Genomic DNA, 26425 nt, shown 5'->3' on the forward strand with positions numbered 1-26425 from the left:
TAATGTTTTAAAAGTGTTTAATTGCTAGAGTTGACTCTGAGATTGTGTTGGTTGTCTTGAAACATCTGCAGATGTTCCTGTCTCTAAAAATGCTTGGGATTTTTCTAAAGACCACAAAGCAGAAGGACCCCAGTGAGATTATCAGCAAAAAAAGACCTTTTGGGGCCAGTTAATAGCTGGCTGGGATTTTTTTGCAGGACTCTACATATTTGCACCTTTATCACAGAGCCCCTGGTTAAAATATTGCTTCATTGTTTTTAAAACAACTTCAAGCTAACTTTCCTGACAGTTGCTTCTGACTAGTGTTTGTGGGGTCAGAGAAAGTTTAAAATTCTGCATCCCGTTCTGCAGTAGGCTCTGAAGAGCTGCTGTCTCCCCTGCAGTGGTCTGACAAACAGCATTTAAATTATCAGCCTGTATGGGCTTAAAACTAGTTCAGCAAATATTTTTCTCCAGTGTAATGGATGTAATGTGTACAGAGCAAATCTGCAATTTGAGTTTCCAGCCATGGTGTTTCATAGCAGCTGGTTGAAGACTCAAATTTTCACAAACACATGGAGCAAAACTCACTCCTGTCCTTAATAGTAAACACTTGTGCTTTTGCTGGAGTATCCCAAAGCCAGCCCATGTGCAGCTTGGCCAGAGCTTGAATCCAGCAGCTTGGGAAGGAACTGCAGACTGGCAAGAGCTGTTCAGCAGCCACCTATTGCTGGGTTGTGTGGGATTAACCAAGTGTTTTGTGACAGACAGCAGCTTTCTGGTTCAAGGACGTCAGACTGTGGATGAGGGAGGGTGGGGAGAAGAAAAGCCTGTAAAGGTAAACTTAAAAGACAAGTCCTGGAGTTGCCGAGGGCTGGGAGTGACATAGGAATCCAGCCTGCAAGATCTCGATGTAGGATTGGCATTTCTTGATGTTGATAAATTTGGGCATTTCTAGGTATATTGAGACCACAGGCTCCTTGTTGGGTGCATATTCTTGTTTATCCACTACTTATCTGCCCCTCATCAACATAATGTTCAGCTCTTTGGGCTCTCTGCTTTACTTGCAATAAGCCATTTAAGCAGAATGCTTTTCCTCAAAACACCTTTGTTACAAGTAGGCTAAATCCAGACCGCTGAACCAGAAATGATTTAGTCCTTTCTTTTGAACAAATGATCTTTGTCACTTATTAGCGAACTCCTTCATTTGTTCACACACTTCCCACAATGATTTAATGAACTCCATGCTGTCTCACCGGGGCTGCCTCCTGCCTGGGATCTCCTTGGGAGCGCCGCAGGTCGGGCTCTGGCTGCTCTGTTAAACTCCCAGCTTTTCCCTGGAGGAGCACACATCTGTGCCTGTTGCAGTGTGGCTTTAGTGGGAGCACCAAGGTGGATCAGAGTAAGTTTATCCCAAGGTCCAGAACTGGCTGGAGGTGCCCAGGGTGGACTGAGACCCCTGTACTGTGCTTTATCGTGTATAATGTGCTGGATTTCCTCACTCCCTGTTATTTGTTTGACAACACGAAGAGAATAAATTTGCTTCTCTGAGCCTCTTGTTGCCTTGCAACCTCTTTTTGTTCAACCCAACTAGATGCTTTGCAGTGGGCTGTTACCTGTGTCTTGGCTCAGGCACCTCCAGCTGACAGACAGGCACAGGCAGCCCTGTTCTGGGTGTATTGCTGGTGTTTTGTGACACTCCAAATGGCAGGTGGGGCTGGAGTAGGGTCATTTTGATTAGCAAATGATAAATTTACCTTGGTCAGGTGATAATGTAAGGAGGAATCCCATTTGCACAAAGGTGTAAAAAGCTATCATTAGTCTTACCTTTCTCTTCCTGTTAGTTTCCTGCTTGCTTTCTGCAACTCAATGCTGAATTAAAATGAGCCCAAATTGTGGGAGGAGTTTTACTGGGTGTTTTTTTGTTTGTTTAGTTTGTTTGGGTTTTTTAAGGGCTCATTGCATGGTGGTGTGTGAAGAGCTTGTCACTGGCTTTGTTGTTGTTATTGTTAGGGTTGGTTTGTTGGTTTTTTTCCCCCCTTTATTTGCTTTGTAAAAGAGATGGAGAAATCAAAAAACAAATGCAAAGTGGAACAGCCGCATTCCTCTGTGGCGCAAAGGCCGAAAGCCAGTTAGTCTAAATAAAAACAAACAGTTTGTCAGCACCATTTCCAGCCCTCCTGTTGGTTTGCCACGATGAGAAAATTGCAAGAAAGCAAGAGGAATATCCACGTGCCTTGATAGCAAGTGAGGGTGACATAAATATCCACCCCGGGGGTGGGTGATGCTGTGTCCAGTGTGTGTGAACAGGACTGGTATGTGGAGGTGTCTGAGCCAGCCCAGGAGCTGCATTTTGGAAAGTGAGCTCAGGAGATGGGCCAGGACATCACCCAGATTCCCAGCAAAACCTTGACACTGCTGTAATCTTCCTGACTCTTTTGTCCTTAGTTCCTTCAAGTACATAATGAGAGGCTCTCTAGCTTGAAATTAAGCAAATATCTATTCTGGAGCCTTTTAAAAAGCTGTTTAAGAGCCTTTTCCCTGAAGTGCACAGTGTTCTTGTTAGAGACTTTGCTGGGTCTGTGGTACATAGCAGTGTTTAGTATTCTGATAGTCTTTCTACTTTAATGTGTGGTTTTTAAAGGGGTTTCTATGCTTTTAGGAAATATGAAGACTTGAGTTAACCACAGAAAACTGGCTGCCAAACTGCTTAAAGTGCTAATTCTGCTGAAATTTAGCACCTGACTTTTGCAGGGATAAACACATCTGGAATCTCTACTCTTCTGAGTTCAAACTCCTATAAAATAAAACTATTTAATGCGTTTCCAGTCTGAGTCTTAGTCAGCAAAACTTTGCAGGGTTTTTATGTTGAGTTAAAAACTCCTTTATATGCATTTTGAAGTAAAGCATTGACATCCCCCGAAAGTCGCATGAAGGTGCTAAAAGAGTTGGTTAATTTGCAGCTGTGCTGAGAAATCACAAATGCAAAACTGCAGTGATGCTTCAGAATGAAGCACTTTACTGGTTTTCTCTCCTTTAATTTACTTTTTTATGAGCAGATACCGTGAGGAGCGGATGGTTCGCAGTACTGCTTCCCTGCTTGTATTTAAAGTAGCTGTATAAAAACATTTCAATTCTTATGAATGTTTTTGAGGAAGTTTTCTTGTCTCCTATTGAGAAATCTCCCAGTTCCTTTTGCCTCTTGGGGTGCCCTTCATTTCAGCTTTTATTTAAGTTGGGAGATGCTGTGCTGGTGTTAGACATCCCACAGTCGGTCAGCTAAAGCGGTGTATGGTGAGTGATTAATGGAAATTATTTCGGGAATAAAGGACTCCTGGTAAGCTGATCCCTATTCAGAGCACCAAAAGAAAAAGCAGAGTCACAAGGGATGTTGTCTCCAGGAAGAACTTGTAACATCCGCAGGGGGAAGAGTTGGATTGGAAAGTGATGCTGAGCTTGCATTTTGAAATGGATCATAATTATATCTCATGGTCTGATTTGGAGAGCTTTTCCTGATGGCTCCGGAGGCTGATTGTCACTTACACCAGCAGGATACTGGAGTGGTTTTTGCTGTCAGAGTAGGTGTGCTGTGCTGGGGGTGTGTGCTCTGAGCTCCTGGGGACAAGCAGCCTTGTCTCTCCAGGCTGTCACCCCATTCCCTCAATGCTGGGTCGCTGAACCCAAAGTGAAGCTGTTTCTTCTTTGCTTTAAGTTTGTATTGACCTTGCTTTGTACTAAGAACTGTCCTTCTAAGTGTTAAACTATTCCAACTATAAAATGTTTCTGATCCTTTGTCTTTGGTGATTCCTCACTTATAGCTGATTAAAATTTCAAGTTATTAGTTGCAGCCGCATTTAAGTTTGTGGTTTCTCTGTTTCTAAAATGTAGTCCCTGGTGTATTTGCAGGGGGGAGCAGATCAATGCTCCGATTACGGGCTCATCACAACAGGTAAAAAGCTGCCTGTGACTTCCAGTTTCAAATCAAAACCTATTGAAAGAAACCTGGCACGTGGCAGTTCTCTGTGAAACAGCCCACAAACCATCTCACATCACTGGCTGCTGCTGACTGTCCTTTTTGCTGATATAAAGGGACAGTCGTTCCTAAACCGATTTTACTGTTCCTGCTGGAAACTGTCATTCAGGGATCAAATACCATTGCATGGGGAGGGTGCAGTAAGAATGAGAGAAAATTGAAAATGCTGAGTGCTGCAGAAGTTAAAATACTGAACAAATAACTTCCTTCTATATTTTTATGAGTCAAATCCAACAACCTCTTGATGATTTTTGATGCTTTTGGTAAACAAGCATCTGCTTCTTCTTAGCAAGAGGAAAAGGCTTATTATTCAGCATTGATTTCTTTGTGTAGAGACAGAGTGGTCCTTGTTTTGGTGCTCTATTTAGAGGGGTCTGTTAATGTATTTACTGAGGGCAGCCAACAAGGCTGTGATCAGAGCCAGGCAGCTTCCCCAGCATAATTCCTTCAGCCCATGCCCTGGTTGGGGTGCAGAGCCAAGTCCTGGCACAGTTCTCCTTCTCAAGGCAGCACAATCTCTGCTCCCTGGCTGTCCACAGCCATGCTCAGTGCTGCCCACATCCACTGAGACCAGATAAAGAGCAGGATCCCCCTCGACCAGCCACATGCTGGGTCTGTGCCTGGGGGAGCTGTGGCTGCTGGAGTGGGAGTGGGGGACACAGGGGACCCTGCCTTGAGCAGGTGCCGGGGACTTGTCAGCTCCTGTCACACCCATCTCAGAGAGACAGCCAGTGCTGGCCCTGCTTCAGGCAAACCAGTGATCTCCTTCCATCTGTAAAGTGCTGGACATACTTTGTCTAAATATAGGGGACCCTGGACTTGGCTGTGGCAGGGAGGGACAGTATGTTGACCTCAGTGTGTCTCCTGTGACTTGTGTTACAGTTGTATTTAAAGCAGATGGGTCCTTCTTGCAGGACGCTGCCAGTCAGGCCAAACATGGTCAGGTCTGTGACAGTGACATGCAGGGAGATTGGCATAAAAAATTGTTATAAAATATCCCAACTTAAACGTGTTTAATCGTGGTGGGGAAAGACCAGGTTGTTAATAAACTGCTGGAGGGTCTGTCAGCTGTCATTTGAGGTTTAAAAAGAAACGTGCAATGCTTTAAAACTCTGGTGGCAGAAGAGATTACTGTGTGGTTTAAAGATAATCAACGTGGACTGTGTTAATTAGGAGAGAAAAAAGATAAGTATGTGTCAATCAGAGGGGTGTTCTCTCTGAGGATTAACTAATCAAAAAGCTGGTGGTTATTTTTCTCTGTTCTTTGATGCGATAAATTCTCCTTAGGAAGTTTTCTCATGCTGATTAAAGTGTTTCTAAGAACATATTGGTGAAAATATTTTGTTGGTACCACAGCAGCTGGCTCACTTTGGGCAGGCTGAGCTGCTAGGAGCACAGCACGTGGTGGTAAAACACAGTGGAGTGTTCTCCTGGGTATTGCTGTCCTGCTCTGTGAACCCAGTGGTATGCATTAAAAATGCCCAAGGATGTTTAAACAGTATATGGCACAAGAAGAATGTGATGTAGAGCTTTCATCTGGGAATGTCTTGACTTGGAGACCTGGAAGCCTTTGGGGACTATCATGTAAAACAAATTCCTTTCATGGTCTCGCTTCCGGTCTGGGTCTCTTGCTTTTGAAAGTGCAGAGAATCAAATTTCTTCTGTAAACACCAAGTGCCCAGATTTCTTAATCAGCATCCTAATTGTGTTAGGCACCCCCTTCCCAGTGCGTGAACTGCGTGCTCGGACTGCAGGGAGAACGATTTTGTGCATATCTTCAGTCTCAAATTCCCGAGACATCAGGGCTTTGTTTGCACAACTTGTTTTGCTGTTGCTTTTTGGAATCTTTTTCTTTCTGGATGGATGGATTCTCTGAAACCACCTTGGAGGCTGAACATGGGCCACCAACATGTGCCTTGCTGGGACTCCCTCCGTGTTGCATAGCCAGGGAGGCAGGCACTAAAGATTTTGGCTATCTGTGCTGCATGGAAAATGGGTCCTTTTCACTCTGTGATAACTTAAATTGTCCTTGCTTAATTCTCTTCTTCATTGCCATGGTGATCCTACAACCTGTGCCCAGGTTCCTACTCCTTGAAATAAATCATTCCCTGATGATCTGTCAGTGTGTCCCCGCAGCCCGCGCTGCTTCTCTGCGGTGACAACAGCACAGCTCAGCTGGGCACATCTCCCCAGCCCCAGGACATTGCTTCCCTTGTGAGGCTGGCAGAAGCAGTGGGGACAGGCTGGGCAGCGAGGTGCCACAGGCAGGGCTGTCAGGGTTACTGCAGGAGCACGCGCTCAGCAGCAGCCCAGTGAAACCCAATCTGGAGCTGCCAGCAGCAGGCTGGGCTCACGGCTGGTGAGGAGGAGGCAGCTGATGTCCGTGCTGGGGCTCTGCCTGCATTGCCTGGGCTTTAGGAGTTTGTTGAGCTGGTTCATCCATAGGCCAGGAGTATGTGAGGGGAACAGCAAACCCACGTGGACTTTGACTTCCATCAGACACCATAAAATGTTGTCCAGCTTAAAATAAAACCCGGTCTGCTTTCCTTCTCCTGTAAGGAATAAATCCCAGCCCTGCCTGTGAGGGAATGCATGGGATGGGAGTGTGAAACTCAGCCCTGCAGAGCAAGGCTCGGGGCATTGGGAGGCAGAGGAATGCTGCAGGTGGTTGGGGTTGTCTCGGCACAGTGCAGCCCTGTCACAGCTGCGTGGGCTGAAAACTTGGGCTGCAAACAGCAGCTGTTGTTGCTCCCTTCGCCGGCAGCGAGGCAGGGATGAGTTTCTGGCAGGGGTAAGTTTGTCAGCCCAGAGCTGTTGTCTTCCATGCAGTCTCCAAAGAATGCCACTGCTCTCTCCAGTATACCCAGACTGTCCAAGCTCTGACTGAAGTTTGCAAAGTTATTTCTGGAGCTCAATTCAAATGATCTGGTGGCAGAGGAGCTCTAATGGCATGCCATGGTTGGTTCCAGCAGTGGGTGAGAGTTGCAGACTGGTAGGTCACTGAGGTGTTGAGTGGGTATCAAAGCTCCCCACAGCCTGGTGGGATGACCTGAGGCTGATTTGATCTTGTCTCTGAAATTGTGTCTGAGTGTGGTTGTTTCGTGCACCTGAAGTGATTGTTCTTCACTTGCACACAGCCATGGTCATCAGGGTTCCCTTTGGAAAGTTGTACCTTTTCTGAATTCAACAGAAGTTCTTTCCTTGCTTGGAGCAAGTAAAAGGAATTAGTCCTTTGGAATTCAGATTTACACCCATCCATCCTCACCTTTGACTCTATTCTGGCAAACTGTGAATTTTTCCTGTTGTCTTAGTTTGGTTTCAGAAGTTGTCCATATTGGAGCCCAAAGCAAGGGAAAAGGTGACCTAGTGCTGGTGAGAAGGGATCAGTAGGTGAGTTCATGTGGATGAGTAACAGTTGGCATTGCAGATTTTCTGTGATGATGCCTGTCTGTGTCATGGAAGCTGACTTCTCTCTCTAGGGAGCCCCACCTTGGAGCAGAGGAAGTGCCTGCAGACAGTTCCTTTTTTTAAAAAAAAACAAAAAGGCACAAATGCAGATGTTGCTAAAAATGCAGTTTGCGTCAAACCTCTGAGCCCCAGTGGGTTCCCACGCTCAGTTTGTTTTTCTCCTTGGGCTGTTTCTTAAGTTGCAAAAGTGCTGAGTGGTGAGAGATGGCCTTTGGTGGAGAACCACTTCCCTTTTCTCTCCCTGCCCTCAGTGGTGTCACCTCTACTGACAGTGTGACTGACCCCTTTTTGGTTAGTTGTGGCCCTTGTTTTGCTCGGCACTGAGTTTGTTTGTGTTTTGGGTATCAGAGAAGCCTGTGCTTGTCTGTGTTTGCTGCCAGTGACCCTGTTAATACAAATGTCAGTGCAGGGCAATCCTGAGTTATCCTTGCCTTTTCATTTTCTCTGTAAGGTTTTGGTGGGTTTTCTTTATTAGTACCTGGTATTGTGCTTTACACAGTTCTGAGATTTGCCCTTTGTGTGAAGAGAATCAAGCACCTTCATCCCTTGCCTGGGAGCAAAGGTTTAAACTGGAAGCCAAACATTGCTTCCCTCTATTTAATTAATTAACACTGTAGGCAGTTATTAAACCAGGTGCTTTAAAAAGTAAACAAGGGAAGTAGGGGTGTTGTGTATTGAAAAACAAACTACAGTGAAGGTGAAAGAGAGACTTCCCTGGGGAGGGATGCTGGGGGAATGCAGTGCTTTTATCTGGTGTTTGAGGGAGAAGTGCCCTGGGCTGCCAGGCTGCACATAATCCAGCTGTGCACCCAGCTGTTGGTGCACCCCTGGCAGTGGGACTGATGCTTTATTAACCAGGACTTGTGGGCAGGTGAAAGGGGTGGGAGCTGTCCCTGGGGCTGCCTTCAGAGAAAGGGAACAGCCAGCTTGGGAGGGGGAGCAGGAAGAGGGGGAAGGGGCTGGAGGTGCTGAAAAAATCAGCAGGCTGCTGTGCCTGCCCTCCTGTCACTTCTCCCATGCAGGCCCAGCAGGCTGTGAGGGAATTGCTGCTCTTGCAGTCCTGGCTGCTCCAGAGCTGGCTCACATGTCCCCAGCTGCCCTCTCTCCCTCCTTCCACGCCTCGGGAATGAGCTAAGTATTGACGCCTGCTGTGCCACTCCTGCCAGCCTCGGGATTTTGGGCTTTTTGTTTGGTTTGAGTTTTTCAGCCGCTGGATTAAGGGAGGATGAGAGAGCTGAGCTGGCAGCTGAGGTGTGCAAGGCAGCATTGGCTGCTCATGTTGGAGTAAAATCTGGGGTGCTCTTGAGGCACTGCACAACTCTCTTGTTATGGGGAACTACATCTGGAGCCAGACTTGGCACTGAAATCCCATTGTAGCAGCTCCAGAGCTCTTTTCTGCTGGGCTCTGGTTAACAAACACCCACTAAGAGAAATTGCATTTCTGTAAATCGTACAGATAGTGGACTTCCATTCAAATGTGAAGTACCTTGAAATCCTCATTTTCCCTACCACCACTTTTCAATTTCCCATTTCACCTAAGGATGAGGGTGAGCAAGGTGGGAGGATGTGACCACACATGGTGCCCATGTGCCTTGGGCATGGCTGCGAGGAGGTGACAGCACAAGGAGGTTTTGGCCTTTGCCACACTGACCTGTCCTGGGCATTGTGTGGAGGATGTGGATGGGAGGACTTCTCCTGCCGAGCTGTCAGGGAATGCTGCCAGCTCTGGTTGTGCTACTTGGCAAGTGCCCGACCAAGGGCTGGGCTGGACAGGACAGAGCCTGCTGTAAGGGAGCTGCTCTGATAATTAAGGAGAGCCAGTTTTTGGAAAGTCATCCTCAGGCTCACAATAACTTAATTAAGTGTTTATTAGGATAAAACATTGCCAGTAGCTGTTCAGGTGCCTCCTTGCCTTATTCCTAAAAAGGTTTTCTCTCCTTTCTCTCCTTTCATTCAGTTTCAAAAGCAAACTGCAAGATTCCTTTTGGAGTCTTTTACCCTTGAGGACTGAGCATTTCTCATTGAAATTGGAGGGCAGTGCAGATTCACCTGTCTCCTGGCTGGGAACTGGAAGGCATTGTCCAGGGGGTCCTGACAATGCATCCAGTGATTTATGTTACCACATCTCTTTGGCACAGCCCCTAAACCAGTAACACTTTCTCTTTTGTGTCCTCAAACCAGTGTATTTGGTGTTTGTGCTTGCAGTTTATGAATGGAGCTGTGCTGTGTAACATCTGGGAAGGCATTTATTATTTGTTTGCCATCTGTAAGTTCTGTGTGGATCTCATTATGAGAATTTAGTTTGAACTGTGCAGTGATTTCCTTGTGCAGGAGGAGCTCAGCCCTGGGAGCACGGGAATCACTTCTGTTCTCTGCTAAGATTTTAAGATTTTGCAGTTACTACTGGTTAGAAACAGAGCCTTCTGAGGGCAATGTCTGTGCCTTTTGTGCAAAGGACTTTAAATAGTTCTGATGTGACTTGTACAATTTCTGCAAAATCTTTTCTGCCTGGAAGAAAAATTGGTACGAGTAGTGATTTCCATAGGAGTTGCTTAAGTCTTCTGCTTGCCTTGGTTCTCTTCCAGTGAGCAGGGAATTACAAATAGCACATCCCTGGTGGCCTTGGGGGCTGCTGCTTCACTGTAGAGGTGAACATGGAACAGAAGGGGTTTTCCCCCCAGCTGAGGATTATGAACTCTTTCATAGGTATGTCCTGAGTAAGTCTTCTCCTGAAAAAACCTGCTGTGCAGAGCAGAGGACTGATGACAAGCCTGGGGTGCTGATAAAACACAGCTCAGCTTTGTTACCTGTGCCAAGTTGGCTCCTTGTCTTCTGCTGTCCTGGACTCAACTTCTCCCCTAACCACGCTGAGTGTCTTTGAACACCAGTCTGTTCCAGGGGAGTGTTTCAAAGAGCTCTGATGCTGCTGTAGGCTCTGGCAAGCCAGATTTTGTAAAGTATTTCAAAGCCCACGTTATGCTTGGGAGCCATCGAGCTGCCAGCAGGGTGAAATCAGTAGTGGATGGCAACGCTTGTTTTGAGCCTTAATTGCCCTTTTCACAGGCGTCTTTTCTACCTTTTGTGGTTTTGAAGTGTCTCAGACTGGGACCTAGTGTTAGTGTCCCACCTGAGGCATCCTTTTTCTTTGTATATCAGGGTCAGTATCCAAAGGTGATCCTGCTCTGAAATACGATGCTTTAGGTGAAGATCATGGCAGGGACCGTCCAAACAGGATGGACCCAAATGGAGCAGCCATCTGAGTGTGGCACAGAGGATGTCAGGCCAGTGATTGCTTTTATGGTCCATGTAGTGCATCACAGGCACCAATATCAGCATCTGCTGAATTTAGTTTTAGAGCTACTTGGACTTTCCTATGAATTTGTTACCTTTCCTCCCAATATTTTCTTTACTGCTGGAAACTCAGAGCAAGAGCTTTGATTTGTGTGTGTGTATTATGGGTTTCTTTTCTGGACACTGAAGCATTAGAATTCAGGGATTAGAATTCGGGGCAGGTGATGCCAAGGGTGCAGAGTGAGTGCCCCACAGCTGGATTTGGCACAAGGCTCTTGTCCCTGGAGCTGCTTTCTCCCAGCAGTGCTGATGGCCATCTCCTGCCCTCGCTCCTGCCCTGCGGGAGGTGCTGCCCTCCCTGCCTGACCTCCTTGTTCCACAAGAATGATCTGCTTTGCCACATTCTTCAGCTCTTCCAGCCCTTTGTATGGGAAATTACTTTCCCTAGTCCTACCAAGTTACACTTAAAGCCCGCGGTTAATGGCCCAAAACAAAGCTCCCCTGGCCGTAGGAGAGAAGGTGGCCTCCTGGAAGGATGCACCTGGTGGGGAATCTCTTTAGTTCTGCTGCTTTTTCCTTTCCAGGCAGGTGGCTGAGAGCTGGTGATAAGGGAAAGTGATGGAATTGAGATTTTTAACCTTCTGGCCCTCTTAGCTGCGTGCTACATTATCAACTAAAAATAGTTGCTAATTCCACCTTCTGGGGGAACCTCAGGCACAGGCTAAAGGATTGCTAATATTAGTGGTTGGCTTTGCTGATAAAATTAACTGGGTGAAAGCTGTCTGTGAGTACTGAATTCTTTCTCCTCCTCTGCAGCCTAACATCTTTTAATAGTTTTCTTCTGTGGTGAAATTATAATGGGAGGAGGAGAAATTATTTTTATCATTAATAATGCTATTATTATTTTTTAAGTGTCCTTAAGATAATTCGGTGTTTCTCTCATTCAGGCTGTAAGAAACTCTGTAGCTTGAGAACTTTGAAGAGATTTATTTGTCAACAAAAGCTAGAAAGGATCAGTCAAATTTTTTAATGTGAGAATGGTCTAAGGAAACATGTTCAGTGTGCCAAATGAACTTACTATTTTTTGGTTTTAATTTTAATATAAGTAGGGAACTCTCTGATCTGTTTTAATTTAGGATGAGTGATTTTCTCCTTTTTGAAATTCCGTTTTTGTTGAAGCATCCAGAGCATGTTTGACATCTGGTTCAATTTTAGGAAAAAAGTTCTGGGAACGACTTTATCACTTAGGAGTGCTGAGGGTATGACAGCACGGTCTAAACATTGGGATGTGCTGCAGCCTTGAGAAGAGTCTTTCTGACTCTGAGCATCTGCTTTTCTGGAGCTTGGAAAACTCTTTTTTTTTTTTTAATATCCCTGGCAGCAAAATGGAGAGGTGCCCAGAAATGTGCTTGAGCTTAGGGGGGAATCCAGCTTTAATGCAAGCTTTTTTAATTTTTTCACTTATAAAAATGTAGTCAGAAAACCCTTTGCTAAAGCAGTCAACCCCAAATAGTAAAAATATATGGCAGGGGTTTTTATTCTATTAATTTCTCAGTCTTCATCCCATAGAAGAATGGAATAACTAACTAGGTTTGATATTTGAGTGAGGAATAAAAAGTTCCAAAGCTCTTGCTTGATGGAAGGACAAGCCAACATCTTTTTCAAAGCTGTTGGGATGCACGATGCCAGGGACTCTCCTATCCTGTCTTATCATATTCATCAACCATCCTGTTGACTAGAGAATTGTTTCTGGCTTTCTTCAAAGCCTCTAGGACTGTCTTATCAATTCTGAGAAAAGCAGGAGCCCTCAAGTATGCAACAGGATGGCTGCATTGCAGAATCTGGACTTTGTCTTGCCTTTTCCATGAACCACAGCATCTGCAAGAAAACGGCTGGAAGATGTGCTTGAAGTACCAGCTGTTCCTCAGTACTTGGGAATTCTTCATTGCCCCTTTTTGCAAACTTCTCTCCTCATGTGACTTCAGAAAGGGCAAAATCAAGGCATGAAGTGATGGCTGTTTTCAACAGCATTACAGTTTCTTGCTTTTGTGATTTATAAGTCTTTGGGAGTTAATCATCATGCAACTCACAGAGAGTAGTTTTATGATTTCTTAATCTGTTGTGTACACTAATTTTCTTTTGGCTAACTGCTGAAGGGAGACATTTGTTTCTGCAGGGCATCAGCTGTGTCTGAGCCACAAAGCTCAGGGTTAACAGAGTCCATAATTACCCAGATGCGTGGGCTTGTTCTATTCATCACCATTTAGAAATGTGGATTTGTCCTCTTGACTTTCAAATCGAAAATGTGGCCATAGGTTAATCCCCTCTGCCTGCTCAGGTTGCACCTCTGCAGGCAGAGTGGCACCAGCATATGTTCTGCTTTTCAGTGTTTCTCTGTTTGTGTTGTTCTCAGTTATGCTTTGAATGTTTGCAGTACTTAGATGGGGAAGAAAGTTCTTTACCAACAGAATGATTTGGTCTAAATCACTTCCTTGCAAAAGAACAGAGCATGCATTCACTACTTTTTTCCTTTTTGAAGACAAGACCCTTTTCCTCACTCCCTTTTTGTCTTTTCCCTTGCAGCATCAGCGAAAGCTTCCTCACTGTGAAAGGTGCAGCTCTCTTCCTGCCACGAGGAAATGGGTCATCCACTCCCAGGATCAGTCACAGGCGCAACAAACACGCAGGTAAGCGTGGTATCGATGGCTGGGGCTTGTCTGCTCCCTCTCATTTCAGAGTCCACCTTTCTTGTGCTCATTCTCACCTTTGACACACCTTTATCTGGTCCATGTGTGTATTAAAGCCTGACCTGCCAGTCTCAATGGTGACAGGAAAGAAGAGTCTCAAAACTCTCCTGTTCAAACAGGATCATCAAACAAATGAGTGACATCAGGGCAGCAGTCATGACATGGTGGAGACTTGAGAAGGGTTTTTGCCCCCCCAAAATATCATCCTGTGATTTTAGTATGAGAGAAGGAGGGGAGGATTGCCTTCAAAACCTTCATGCATTGCACTGGCAAACCTGAGTTTGTGATACAGGTTGAGTAATGGTCCTTCCTAATCTGAAAGTAACCGGTCATGGTGGAGGAAAGGGAGGAGCTTACCAGACTTACCTCCACATGGGGGTGAGGAAACCTCTGAGCAAAGTCAGTGTGACTTCTCAGAGGTGTGAGCAGAGTGAGTAATACAGAGTAGGTTATAATTCCACCTCCTTTATCTGCTGGAAGTTTGTTGTTTTTGCTTTGACTCTCTTTGAAAAGTTGCTCTGAATATCATAACTCAAACATTTCAGGGTAGGGTATTTTTCATTGGCTCTATGGTGCTTAATCACTGGTGGTGTTTTACAGGAATCAGATAGCGTGGGGATTTTTCCCTTCCATAAAGCAATTGGCAGGAAACAAAAATAAATTGAGGCCTTCAGACATTTGCACATGGGACAGAGAAACAGAGACAGGAGTCAACGTGCTTTGCCAAATAGTGACCAGGAAAACGTGATTTGGTTTGGTTCCAGGTGTAGATCCCTTTGTACTTTGACACCATCAGACTGTCATCCACCTCTGCATCTGTCAGAGTTACATATGTGATGACTGGTCACCTCAAAATCTGTTTGCAAACGTATTTATAGAAAAAGTTTAAGTCAGAAGGCATTTAATTATATACTTCCACTCAAACATAGCACAAGCAGTACCCAAATTGCTTTGGTGAGATGCATTAATTACCAGTTGTCAAAAGAAAATGTTCTGAAACTTAAATTAAAGATGACCTTTCTGGTTGAGAATGAAGTGAAATGTCCTTTAGTGTGAAAGTAGAGTCAGCAGTCTTTAAAAAGTTTCTCTTGGCCTGTCTGGTTTTTCCCTCTCCAAAGTCCATTGCTGAAGCCCAGGTGTGCCCCTGGCACTGCTGCCTTGGCTTTGCCTCACCAAGGAGACCCACAGGGTGATTTTCCTGCTGAACCTCTGCAGAGCAGCACAAACAACTGTTGAGTCTCTCTGCTTGCCTCATCCACTCGCTCCAGCTGATTTGCATGAGGTCTGGAGACCTTGGTGGAAAATAATTGCTTGTCTAATCGGCACAGAGTTCTTGGAAGCCAGATTGCCAAGGAAGCAAATCCGGTGTGTTGTAATTGCTTACAGCGAGATGTTTGGTGTTGCCGAGGCTGGCTTGCCTAAGGGGTGGGATTTTTGTTCTTAGAAGACTTATTCTATTCCTGTCTCTTCAGTTTGCAGGGTGAGATTTAATGAGGGATCAGTGCTTTCCTCAGTTTCCCTGCCTGTCAAGTGATGGGAATGCTCTGAAGAGAGTCCCTTGTCTGAGTGTGCACCAGACTTCAGAGAATTTTTCTAGTATCAGCAGACCAAGGCACCAGGGGATCAGTGTGTCACCTTCCTGAGAAAAACGTCTGTGCCACCAGAATTGAATCAGTGATTGGAGAGCGTGGCTGGCAGTGTGTGCAGCTGCCTCCTTTCTGGGACACTGATAATCCATGCTCAGCCTCCATCCCCGTGTGTGTCGTGACTTATCTCTGGCACACAAAATTAGAGAGCGGACATAACTTTCCAGTATGGAATTGCTGCCTATACATGCCATAGTTTTTCAAGTGGCTCCAAGAGCATTTTCTAGGAAGGCTGACTGGCCTTCCTGACCTGCCTTTTTAATTCATCAGAGGTGCTAGAATCCAGTGTAAAGAGTGAGTGGGTAACAGGAAATAATTAATGCTCACACCCATTTCTCTAATCACACCTCCATCAATGGGAATCATTGGCAGATTGACTAGATATGGCACCAGCTGTCCATATTCCTCTCCCTGGGTGGTCCTGTGCCACCTGGCAAACTTCTGTGGGATGGTGGGCTTGCTTTTCCATAACAAACAGCGTTGGAGGGGGCCAGAAAGGGATGTAACTTCCTTGGGGCTTTTGCCATCTCTGGAATACTGTGAATCACTTTTCAGATCCCATCCTTGCCCATGCTTTGCACCTTGCCTGCCAGCTCGAGGAAACAAAAGCATCTGCTCAGCACAGGACAATGTGGTAGGAAGCAGCAGCCCTGCCATGACTGCCAGCAAAGCTGGCTCTTCACAGGACAGGATGTGATATCTTTGTGCTGATTCTGGCATGTTAAAGCCTTTCCTTTGGTTTTACTTAATCCAGGAAGTTTACAAAGTGCCTTGTGTGTTTGGGGCTGAAAACCCTGCAAGTTGATTAAAGCTGGCCAAGGAAGTAATCCTTTACTTTCCAGCTCTGGAGATCCCAAGGCTGGCAGGGGAACAGGGAGGAGTGTGGTAAACTTTCTGAGGATGAAGGATAATGGAGCTCCTTGGCTGAGCCTTGCAGAAAGGGTTGTTGTAGAAACTTCCTCTCTTTAATTATTGAGATAATCCAGTAGTCCAGGTGATTTTTTTTTTTTAAACTCAGAAACTTTGGCTCTTAAGATGGTCTGTGAATTACTGGCAGCAATAAGTGGGAACTGCTACATTTTGGAGAGGGAAAAAGCTGAGGGTGAGGTGTCTTTCATTTCAGACTAAGCCATGTGGATGCTTCATGAGTCAAATACTTGCTGAGCTCTTCCAGGCTGTGGGCAGGAGGTGCAGGGGGACCTTTGCATTTTGACTGAAAGTTTTCAGCAATTCCCACTATTATTAGCTAGAACTTGCTGGAACTGAGCAGTGCTGTCAGGATTTTCCACTGGTGTTGATGTGGGGAGATCCTGTCATGGCACTTGTGGCAGAACAAGCATCTGATGGATGACTTGGCCTTCCTGAGAGCCCTATCTCCATAAATAATTTCTATTTAGGGAGGCCCGTGCCAGGCACTTCTGCCCTGGGAACAATGTCCACGGGCAGGAAGCAGCTTCAGGTGCTTGTCACCGCTGATACTTTGTGATTTCCCTGGTACTACTGAATGTCCCATCCCCCAGTTATAAATGCATTCCCAGAGGACTGACTCATTCTCCATATGCTGAAATGTGTTTCAAGGAGGAAGGAAGAGGAGAACAGGGATTGCAGTGTCCTGTGTAATGCACTCCATGCTAGGTTGTCTCTGTCCCATCCAGAGAGGGGCTGCACAGCCCTTCAGCCTTGCTCTTCAAGCAGCTATAAGAACCATTTGGAAACCAGGTACTCTCACTGGACAACCTTTCCTTCCTTCTCCTTCCCTTTTTTGGTATTTCTGGATGCTGCTCTGTGTCCAAGCTTTCCTTATTTCTGAGAGTCTGTGAAATAACATGGATTTTAACACTGCTGGTGAATCAGAAAGGGAGGTCAGGAGGATTAACCAGCCTTCCTAGAAAAGGTTCTTGTAGCTGATCCTACTGAATATTTGCTCCTTGCAGTGTTGCCTAAACTCAACTTCCTGGCTGTGGGGGAGTGGGAGAGGGTGGAAGAGTAAAGCTCCTCTTCTTGCTGATCTGTGCCACCTACCTGGCAGCCCTGCACTCTCCTTTCTGGGAATGCAGATTAATTTTCCATGTAATGATTGAAAAACCAGTCCCTTGCAGGAGGTGTTGCTGCTGGCTGGTACTCAGGGGGTGATGTTGGCTCTCTACATGCCAGGAGTAGTGCTGAGAAATGAGTGCAGCAGTGCTGACAGAAAATAATCTCACTTGTCTTTGAAATGCTTGATGTTTTAGCAACCTGGGATACTTGTCTCTTCCTAATAAGACTTAAAATCAGAGTCATAACTAAATTTAATTTTCCTTTATTTTTCCTCAGCTTCATCAGATAAGGGTGTTGCAAGTGTTTTCTAGGAAAAAGATATAGGTGTTTGATTTTTTAGGTGACAGTTCTTAGCTGCTTTTGGGTGGGGTTGGTACACAACCATGGATGGGCATGTGCTGCTCTAAAGCAGGACTAGATCTCACTCCAAGGAGAGTGTACTTTTGCCTGGATAGTAATAAGCTGGTGTAAAAGAAATGGCAAGCTTCTGGTTTGGAGCACGTGGTAGAATGAGATGTTGAGCCATGGGGTGGGGTCCCTTTCTACCTAGGTTGTCAGAGGAACAAAGAATACCGAAACACTGCTTATTTCTGTTAAAAAAGATAACAGGATTTAGCAGAGTAACACAGTTAACACCGGAACAGGTGAGCACTGGGAGCAAAGAGCAGCTGACTAAGAGATGACAAATCCCCCATCTTTGAGGAGGTGGGAGTGACAGTGACGACACTGCTGGTGACGTGTCAGGTTTCTCAGTGGACATTTGCTCTGGCTGTACAGCCAGGGCCTCACATGTGATTAAAACTATTTTTGTGCATTCACCTTACCCTCTTGCCCGCAGGGGATCTCCAGCAGCACCTGCAGGCCATGTTCATCCTGCTCCGCCCAGAAGACAACATCAGACTGGTAGGTTGGCTTTGTGCTTATCTCCTGTGAGCCAATGCAAAGGTTAAGCGCCACTTGACAAATACACCTGTGTAACTCAGGGAAGCGCTGCTCTGTGTGCTGACGTGGTTTCGTCAGCAGCTTTGGGGAGTCTTTGCAGCCACAAAGGTAGGAAGTTGTGGAAGGCCTGCCTTGGTTGCTCAGTGAGACAAATTGTATGGCTGGAAGGTTGTCTTTGAAGCAAGTACTGAGTATCTGCGCTCTCAAAAAATAGTGTAACAATTGCCAGAGAGGATGGGTAAACTATCTTGGTGTCCTGGTTAAATCAAGAGCAGGTGACTTATGTCTGACCAGCGTGAGTGAGAGTTCAGTTGTGTTCCTCAGTCTGCTCTCCTGCCTTGTGGCATCCCAAAAGGCCACGGCTAAACAGGTGGGAGCGTGTAGGACCCCCATGTGGCCACATACCTGCACTGAGCCTTGGCCTTCTGCTTTCCTGGGCTGTTGCCTCCTATAATGATATAATGAAAATGAGGCATTCTGTTCTTAACATTGATGCACAGTCCTGAAGAGCTCCAGAAACCACATGTGAGCAGTGAGGAATTTGCCTGGGACACGTTGAAGTGCTCTACAAGGCCAGGCATGACTGCAGTGTGTCTGCACCTTTCATCGCTCAGTAGACTGAAGTTTGTTTCCTGTGTTTTCTTGGTGCGTCTTAGCAACGTCTGCCCAAAGAAGGACTGCCAGCATCACAAGTGTTATTCCAGCACCTCTGGTTTGCTGAATCCTCCTGAGCTGTGCTGGAGATGGGCTGATTGGATGAGTATAGCTAAGAAACAGCCATGGTTGCTATGGAATGCTTTATCTTCCCGAATGACCACCAAAAATAATTTGTCATAACAAAGCCAAAGGACCTACTCCCCTAAAGTTTACCAGGCACACCTTACTGTCATTAAAATTTCAGTGAAAGTGATGGGAATGGGGGTTCTCAATGCTTTTCAGAATTTGAGCCAGGGTTAGAACATTGGAAGCTATTGAACAAGGCATTGTTCAGCAGTATCACTGGCTACATTGTGTGATTTGGGACAAATTAGCCTTAACAGCTGAATAAGGACTTTGTGGGCTGAGACATAAACCCTTTTGTCCAGAGCTACATTTGGAATGCTGAAATCTTGCATGAGGTTAAGTTCGATAGTCTACTTGAATTTAATTGATTCTTGACGAACGAAGGGTGTGCAGGGCTGCAATGGACTCTCTCATAAAACAGCAGATACAAATGAGATTTGAAATATAAACAGTACTGAGAGAAATGCATTCTCTTCATTTTGTTGGCTGCTGTCATTCGGAGGGCCAGCTTCACAACTCAGGGGGCAGCAGAGGAATCTAATCCTCTAAAAACCTACACTTAAAATTTGGAACAACTCTTGTTTCTCTTGGAGCTGTTGGCAGAGGTTTTTAGCCTTCTATGAGAGCAGGATTAGAGCCATGGGTACCAGTGTAAGATCAGTAGGAAGGAGGAAAAGGAGTTAAGAATGCAAAGTGATTGAACGTGTTCCTGTAGCTTGGCAGAGCTGGCAACTTCAAAGTTGGACATGCTTTTTTGTCTTCAAATCATTTATCTCCATGAGAAATGTGTTACTGTATGAAACACCTACTATCATGAAAGGTCAGTATGAACTTCTCGGAATGTGCTGTTCATAAGGGCTGGTGAAATATCACATCATACTTCTGATGATACAAGAATGCAGCAGAAGATAAAGTTGGCTTTTGTTCAGGTGAGCCTAAAACTTAAGGAGAATGTGGCTGGCCCTGAAAGGACTGCAGGGGATGACTTGTTTTGACCAGACTACAAATAACCTTCCCAATTTGAGGAGAAAGCCAGCTCTGTGTAGATGAGCTGGTTGAGAAATAACTTTCCATCTCATCACAGTCCCTGAAGCCAGGCCATCCTCCCTAGAGTGACTGGGATTTCAAATATCTTCATGTAAAAGACATCAGAGCATTTGGTGTGCTCCTGCTGGCAGGTGAGCTTGTGAACTAGCACTTCATGGAAAGGTTAGAGATTCATTTGTGTTTTGATAGGCACACTGGGGCTCTAATAGTAACTTGTGGAGTTGACTGGTTTACAGTATCAATTCTACTGGTTTAATTCCCAGTAAAATTTAGCAAAACACATTATCTGCCCAGTCATGATTCTCCACTTTGTGCTAAGGATGTAAATGTTGAATCCAGAGACCCACACTAAGCCATGCCCTATTTCTCTTAACTGGCCTCTGAAAATCCCACCCTACCAATGTGTAGCTACGTGACCTTTGCTCACTGTTTGTCTTGCCCTGTTCTAAAGGATCTTGCATCAAGACTTCCCATTACTGCTGGCCAAATTGGTTTAGCAAAGTAAGTTAGATTTTGTTAATCCTCTTGCTGCTGGACTGTCCTCAAGAGAAGCAGAACAGAAACTCCTGTGTGGATGCCCCAGACATGGGGCAGCTGCATCTGTCTGCTCCCATTTTTAGGCAAGTCTGTGCTGCTTGTTGAGGTTTGGTTCCTATGTAGATAATGACTTTAACCGCCAAGATCTTGGTGATTACTTGCTCTTCTAGGTTGAAGAGCACCTTTCTGTTTTCCCACAAGTGGTTAGTTCTAGAAACAGCCATCCTGGGGAGAATTTGCACCCTGAAGGACTGACCACTTTGATCCTCTGTGTTTCCAAAGGAATCCCAGTGACTCAAGGAGCAAGAAGGAAAATAAGGCTGGTTTTAGCATGACTTATCCTAAGGAGATGGGGTGGGGCACAGTCTCTGGCTGTACAGAGCACAGCTGTTGCTGGCATCAGCATTTGGGTAGTTTCTGTTGGTCCTTGGTCCAACTGGGCAAGTCTGGAAGGCTCTGTCAACACTGTCTCCTGCCTGCACTTGCTGTTCTGCCCCATCACCAGAGCTGCTGCTCCCTGCAATGCCACTGGGGAGCTTTCCCTGCTGCACTCAGCATTCCCTGCCACCGAGCACTCTGCTGGGATGGCGAGCTCTGTTCAGCTACCAGGTGCTCATTTAACCTCTGTTGCAGACTGCACCACATGTTGTGGTCAAGGTTTCCCAGCTGGTGGACAGGAGAGCTCTGAGAAGATCAGAGGGGGCTTCCTCTAAGCTGAGAAGTGCTGCTCTGACCTCAAGATCAAGTTGTGAACAACTAAAGGAGCATATTGGGTCAAGCAACCTGCTCCTGAGAGGTCTCACACAATAGCTAATTTCTTAGCTTTTTTTAAGGATGACTTTAAACTGGGGTCTCTGAGCCACAACCTCCTGTGAGGGCCACCAAGAGGCATCTACACAAGCTGTGGCTTGGGAGGGCTGCTGGTGTTTGAGAAATTTGGGTTCAGTTTGTGAAGGATGTCAAACACCGCTTTAGACTTCAACTACTGAGTTGAAAGGAATTCAGGAGCTGGGTCCTGTTGCAGCAGGCAGGGATCTGTCCACAGCACAGTGCAAGGCTGGGCTGGGACAGCTCCTTCTTGCCTGTGTTTGCTCTCTGCAGGCCCTGCTCAAAGTTCAAGCAGCAGTTTAACTGTGTGGTAAACACTGAGACCAGACAGACTTGGGGTTGGATTGGGCCATCCAAAGTTAAGGCTTAGTATACAGAATTAAGACACTTCCTTTCTAGGGATGTCCTAGTTTCTCTGGTTGGGATGCTGTGACTAAAATAGCTGCAAACAGCTTGGAACAGAGTCCAAAAAGTGTTGCAAGTAAAATCTGCCTGCTGCAAGTGTTGATAAGCAAAACTTTCAGTGCTGGGCTCCTCATTAACCAGCAGTCTGTCTGCAAGACTTCCTGGAGTCCCTTCAGTTCTCACTTCCTGGTGGCTTCTGGAGGAGCAGCTCACCTCAGTGCAGCCTTCCAGGAGCTTCAGCTTTGGTCTGATATTTGCAGTTTTAAGTGCCCTCTGAATGCTTTAATGGTATTTGATTTGGGGGATTTTGGGCTGAACACCAGTCCTCCAAGAGCTCTTTTGTTACTGGGGTACAAGTGAACGTGTCAGGAGCAACGAGGCATGATGACTTTCACCTTTCCTGGGCAATCTGAACCAGTGGAGGATACAGCTTAGTCATAGGGATATCTTTTCCTGCCAGGTGTAAGGCAGTATGGTTGTTTCTGCACTGGGGAGGTTGCCAGAAGAATTCAAAGGGCCAGCAGGAAACCACATGTGGATTAGATCCTGGCTGTCTGTCCAGCTGCCTGGGAAGCTGGTGGAAAGAGAGTCATTGGAGCTGTTGTAGCACACAAGTTTAAAGGCAAGCACTGGTTCTTGGGGCAAAGCCCTCTGAAGGTGAAGGTTCAACATCCATCTAACTGATGGCCCTCAAAGCTCTCACTGTGCTGTAGATTGTTCAAAATCAGCCTTGGTGGGACAGAGCAGGGCCTGCAACCAGGTGTGCAGAGTGCCCCAGGAATGTGCCAGCTGGTGAGGAAGGCACTGTGTGGGAGTAAAGCACTCTCTACCCAGCTGAGGAGCGTGGGACATCCATACCAGTCCAGACTGCATCACTGCTTCTGCACCTGTCACTCAGCATGAAAAAGTGACCTGTAAAGGTAATAAAGTGTGTTTTGCTGACTGCACTGCTGATCTCTTCCCCTTCTTTTCTTCAGGCTGTAAGACTGGAAAGTACCTACCAGAACCGCACTAGATACATGGTGGTGGTGTCCACCAATGGCAGACAAGACACAGAGGAGAGCATCGTCCTAGGAATGGATTTCTCTTCCAATGACAGGTACTCAGAGTGTCCACGTGGGGAAGGCCTTGTGCTCACCCCCACAGCAAGTTAACTGGAGAAATCACTGTCTGGTGTCCTGTGTTTTCTGAGGATATGCTGCTTCAGCTTTTCTAGCCTAACATTTTTATTGAGATCCAGAATTGCCTTTTTATTTCTTGAGAGGAGGTGGTAAATGTGAAAGCAACAGGTCAGCATTTCCCTCATTCCTCCAAGCCTCAGGCTTCTGTGAGGATGTTCAGTGCCTCTGAATGGTGATGTCCCCAAACCCTGCATCTGCACACCAGAGACAGGGACAATCTTCATGCAAAGAAATGAAAAGCTGCAATTAGAGAAACGGGGTTCAGGAGAGCAGGTAAGGGACTGCCAGGCATTCATTCCCTTGCCAAGGTCATGGCACAAAGGCCCGATGGCAGTGTTGGGGTTGGTGATGGCAGATCTTGCACACCATGTGCTGTCCCCAGGCAGCAGTGTGTCATCAGGGTTTAGGGCTTCTACTTCATTCATTTAAATTCCTGCTGACCTTTCCACAAGGCTGCAGAATGTGGCTGGGAAGCAGCTCTTGGTGCTGGAGGGGCTGTAAGCCAGGTGACAGCAACCCAGCAGCTTCAGGGGCAGAACTTTCACATTTAGAAGGGGACAGTGGGCACTTGGTAGAGGGCATGGAGGCACATGACTCTCTTAAAAAGAGTTTTAAGTAAATCTTGGTCTCTTTTGGAAGACAATCATCTGTATATTCAATTTTGGAAGGTATCATACTCATGCTTACTTCCAACAGCTGCTACAGGAATGACTCTTGCTTTTGACACCAGTTGGAATAAATCACTTCCAGGTAGCAGGATCAATAGAAAATATTTTTGAGCTATTTGGCTAAGAAATTGCCTTCCAAACATTGCCTGCTGGTCATAGCAGCCACCATACTTGGTTTGGGTGCTGAGCTTGGGTGATGCCTGCTAAAATGGGAGACCAGCTTGATGGTGCCCCTGGCTTCTTTCTCTGCACATGTGTGCACAGCTGTGACTCAGAGATGCTCTTGCCTTGGGGCAAGAATAACTTGTCCTTGCCCAGGTTGCTGTGAGCTTGGAACTCGCTGTTGGCTGTGATGTCCCAGCGCAGCCACCTTTGATAACTGAGAGCTCACTGGTATTCAGTCTCTAATAACATAGCAGGGTTTTAGCTTTCTGCTGGAGTTCCTGGGGTTCTGGATGGTCACTGTGATCTGCCCTCCCCAAGCCCACTTGGTATTTATAACTCCATGTAGACTTGTTGCTATGGTCTCTGATAAGCGCTCGCTGAACAGTATCACTAAAAATACCCCGGCCACCTTGGGAAGCCTTTTAAAAACACATCTTTCCATGAGCTCATCTCATGTTGTCAACAGAAATAGCTGCATGCCGCAGTGTCTCCTGGTGCTGGGCACCAGGCATGTGCATTTCCAGGGCTCCCTGTCTGACCCTCCAAAGCCTCTTCTCTCCGTCTTCCCACTCTTCTCTTAAGCTGGAGACTGGCAGGTGTGATGAAACTGGTAGAAATCTGGGAGTACCTGGTGCAAAGCATAAGAGCAGGAGGCAGTTGAATTCATTTCTTCATGATACTGCTTTGATTATGGAGCTATTCTGCAGCTTTATAAGATTCAGCTCTTTTCATTTAACAACCTGGAGCAGGTTGTGTTGGGTTCCCCACCCCTGCTTTTTTCCATTGCTTGATTTCTGCTTTTAACTTGGCTTTTTGCTCAGTCTTACAGAAAACTGAGGGGACTGTGAGAGCAAAGAAAGCAAACCAGCTGAGAGAGGAGTGGAATTCCTCCATACAGGAGGTGTCTGTATGGGATGGCTGTTGTGCTCATTCTTGAGGTGTGGGAGGGCAGAGAAAGGTCAGGAGTCAGCCACAGGTGATAGGGTGTGACTGCCAGCCTGCCGTGCTGCCAGTCACCCTGCTATTGCACTGCTCTGCTCCCAGTCCCCAGCAGCTGTGGCTGAGGGACAAACAAGAAAATAAAGCTGTGGATTGCAAAATCAGAGCTAGAACCAAACCTCTTGAGCCTGAGAGGGATTAATCTGTAAAGAAAGCCTTGAGCTGACCGAAGACTGTGAGCCCCCTCTGACCTGCACAAAGTTCAGTGGTTTTTGGATCCTGTTTGCTCTTCTCCTGGGTGTGTTAACCCTTTAAGCTTGCTTGAAAGGATAGTGCTGTACTCTGAATCTGGTTAGTGATCCTTGGCAGGTCCCTGTAGAACAGCACTGGCACTGTTTGTCACTGGAGCAACAGTGGGATTTTTCTTTTTCCTAATGAATACAAAAATATGCAACCATTGCCATGAAATTAGAATAATAACAGTGCTGTAGTAGACTGACTTTCTCTTTCTCACTGCAGTAGCACTTGTACAATGGGCTTGGTGCTGCCACTCTGGAGTGACACCTTGATCCACCTGGATGGGGATGGGTGAGTGCCTTTTGTGTGTTCTGTGTTAATACAACTTAAAACAAGGTGTATGGGGAAGGATTCCAGTGCTTGCAGAGTGCTCACAGATGCAGCAGCCCTTCTCTGTTGCCCTGTATCGGGTTAGGAGGCTCAGAGGCCCTCAATCACAGTGGTTGTGGCAGGGAACAGCAGTAATTGACTTATCTGTGAATAAACACGCGCTGAGACAGTGGCTTATGTGTGTGTTTAAGCTGGAGTAAAGGAGCTTTTACTGGCGAGTGGGTGTGTAGTGAAAGCTCCTTAAAGGGATCCTATTATGTGTTCCTCCATCACGCTTGCAGCAGGCAGCACTCAGCCCAGTATAAATCAAGAATGATGTTTCCCTGCCAAATAGACACCTGACTTGCAGACTCCTGTTTGTGCCAGTTACTCAGGCTGTCCAGTGCAGTGCATGGAATGACTTTTCTTTCCTTGGTAGCTGCCCCAGGATCTCTTTAGCTGGACTCTGTTGCTCCCAGCTGTGGCACTGAATTTGTGTTGCCAAGGTAAACAGCACAGCCCAGCACTGTCCCACTGTCTTAGTTTCGTTCCCAAACAGCAGCTGCTTAAAGAAGTTATCTTAGAGCTTTTAGTTTGCTATTTTGATCTGTTTGCTAGCTGAACTCAGCAGTGTATGCATAGGGCTAGACCTTTGCTGTTCTAATGTGCTACAGACTATCAGTTATTAACTGAAAAGTGGCTTTTGGGACACATTTTTACTGTGCCTTTTTTCTTCTCACCAGAGGGTTCAGCGTATCAACAGATAACAGGGTGCACATATTCAAGCCCGTGTCTGTACAGGCAATGTGGTAAGTACTTACTGCAAGCTGTCCCACTGATCCTTTTTCCAGGTGTTTTGGCTGCTTAAGCTCTTAAAAATCAGGTGCTGCTTTACATTACTGTTATCTTGAGACCTACTTGAGCAGCCAGAAGTTTCCTTCAGAGACAGGGAAGGAAGTTTGGTACCAGAGGAAGAAAGCCGTGTAAGTGCTGATGAACAGCAGCTTTGTCTCAGCTGAGGGCAGGAAGGAATAGGGTAATTTTCCTTGCAAAGAGCTGCTGCTTTGAACCCAAAGTCACATTGCTTTGAATATATGTTTAAAATATTTTGAGATGTGTTCAT

General features: G+C 46.1%; 1 protein-coding gene across 3 annotated transcripts in view; it reads left to right on the forward strand.

The window, feature by feature from the left end:
- Nucleotides 1–26425, forward strand: part of SSH2 (slingshot protein phosphatase 2) — an 87628-nt gene that overhangs the window by 44566 nt on the left and 16637 nt on the right. For all 3 annotated transcript variants that reach the window (XM_033078152.2, XM_033078153.1, XM_033078154.1), the window contains 5 exons: nucleotides 13355–13458; nucleotides 18040–18104; nucleotides 22721–22842; nucleotides 25216–25284; nucleotides 26046–26111. In XM_033078152.2, coding sequence (XP_032934043.1) covers nucleotides 13355–13458; nucleotides 18040–18104; nucleotides 22721–22842; nucleotides 25216–25284; nucleotides 26046–26111 — 426 coding nt within the window. The remainder of the gene's footprint in view (nucleotides 1–13354; nucleotides 13459–18039; nucleotides 18105–22720; nucleotides 22843–25215; nucleotides 25285–26045; nucleotides 26112–26425) is intronic.

The sequence above is a fragment of the Catharus ustulatus genome, chromosome 22 (assembly GCF_009819885.2).
Source record: "Catharus ustulatus isolate bCatUst1 chromosome 22, bCatUst1.pri.v2, whole genome shotgun sequence".
Lineage (NCBI taxonomy): Eukaryota > Metazoa > Chordata > Aves > Passeriformes > Turdidae > Catharus > Catharus ustulatus.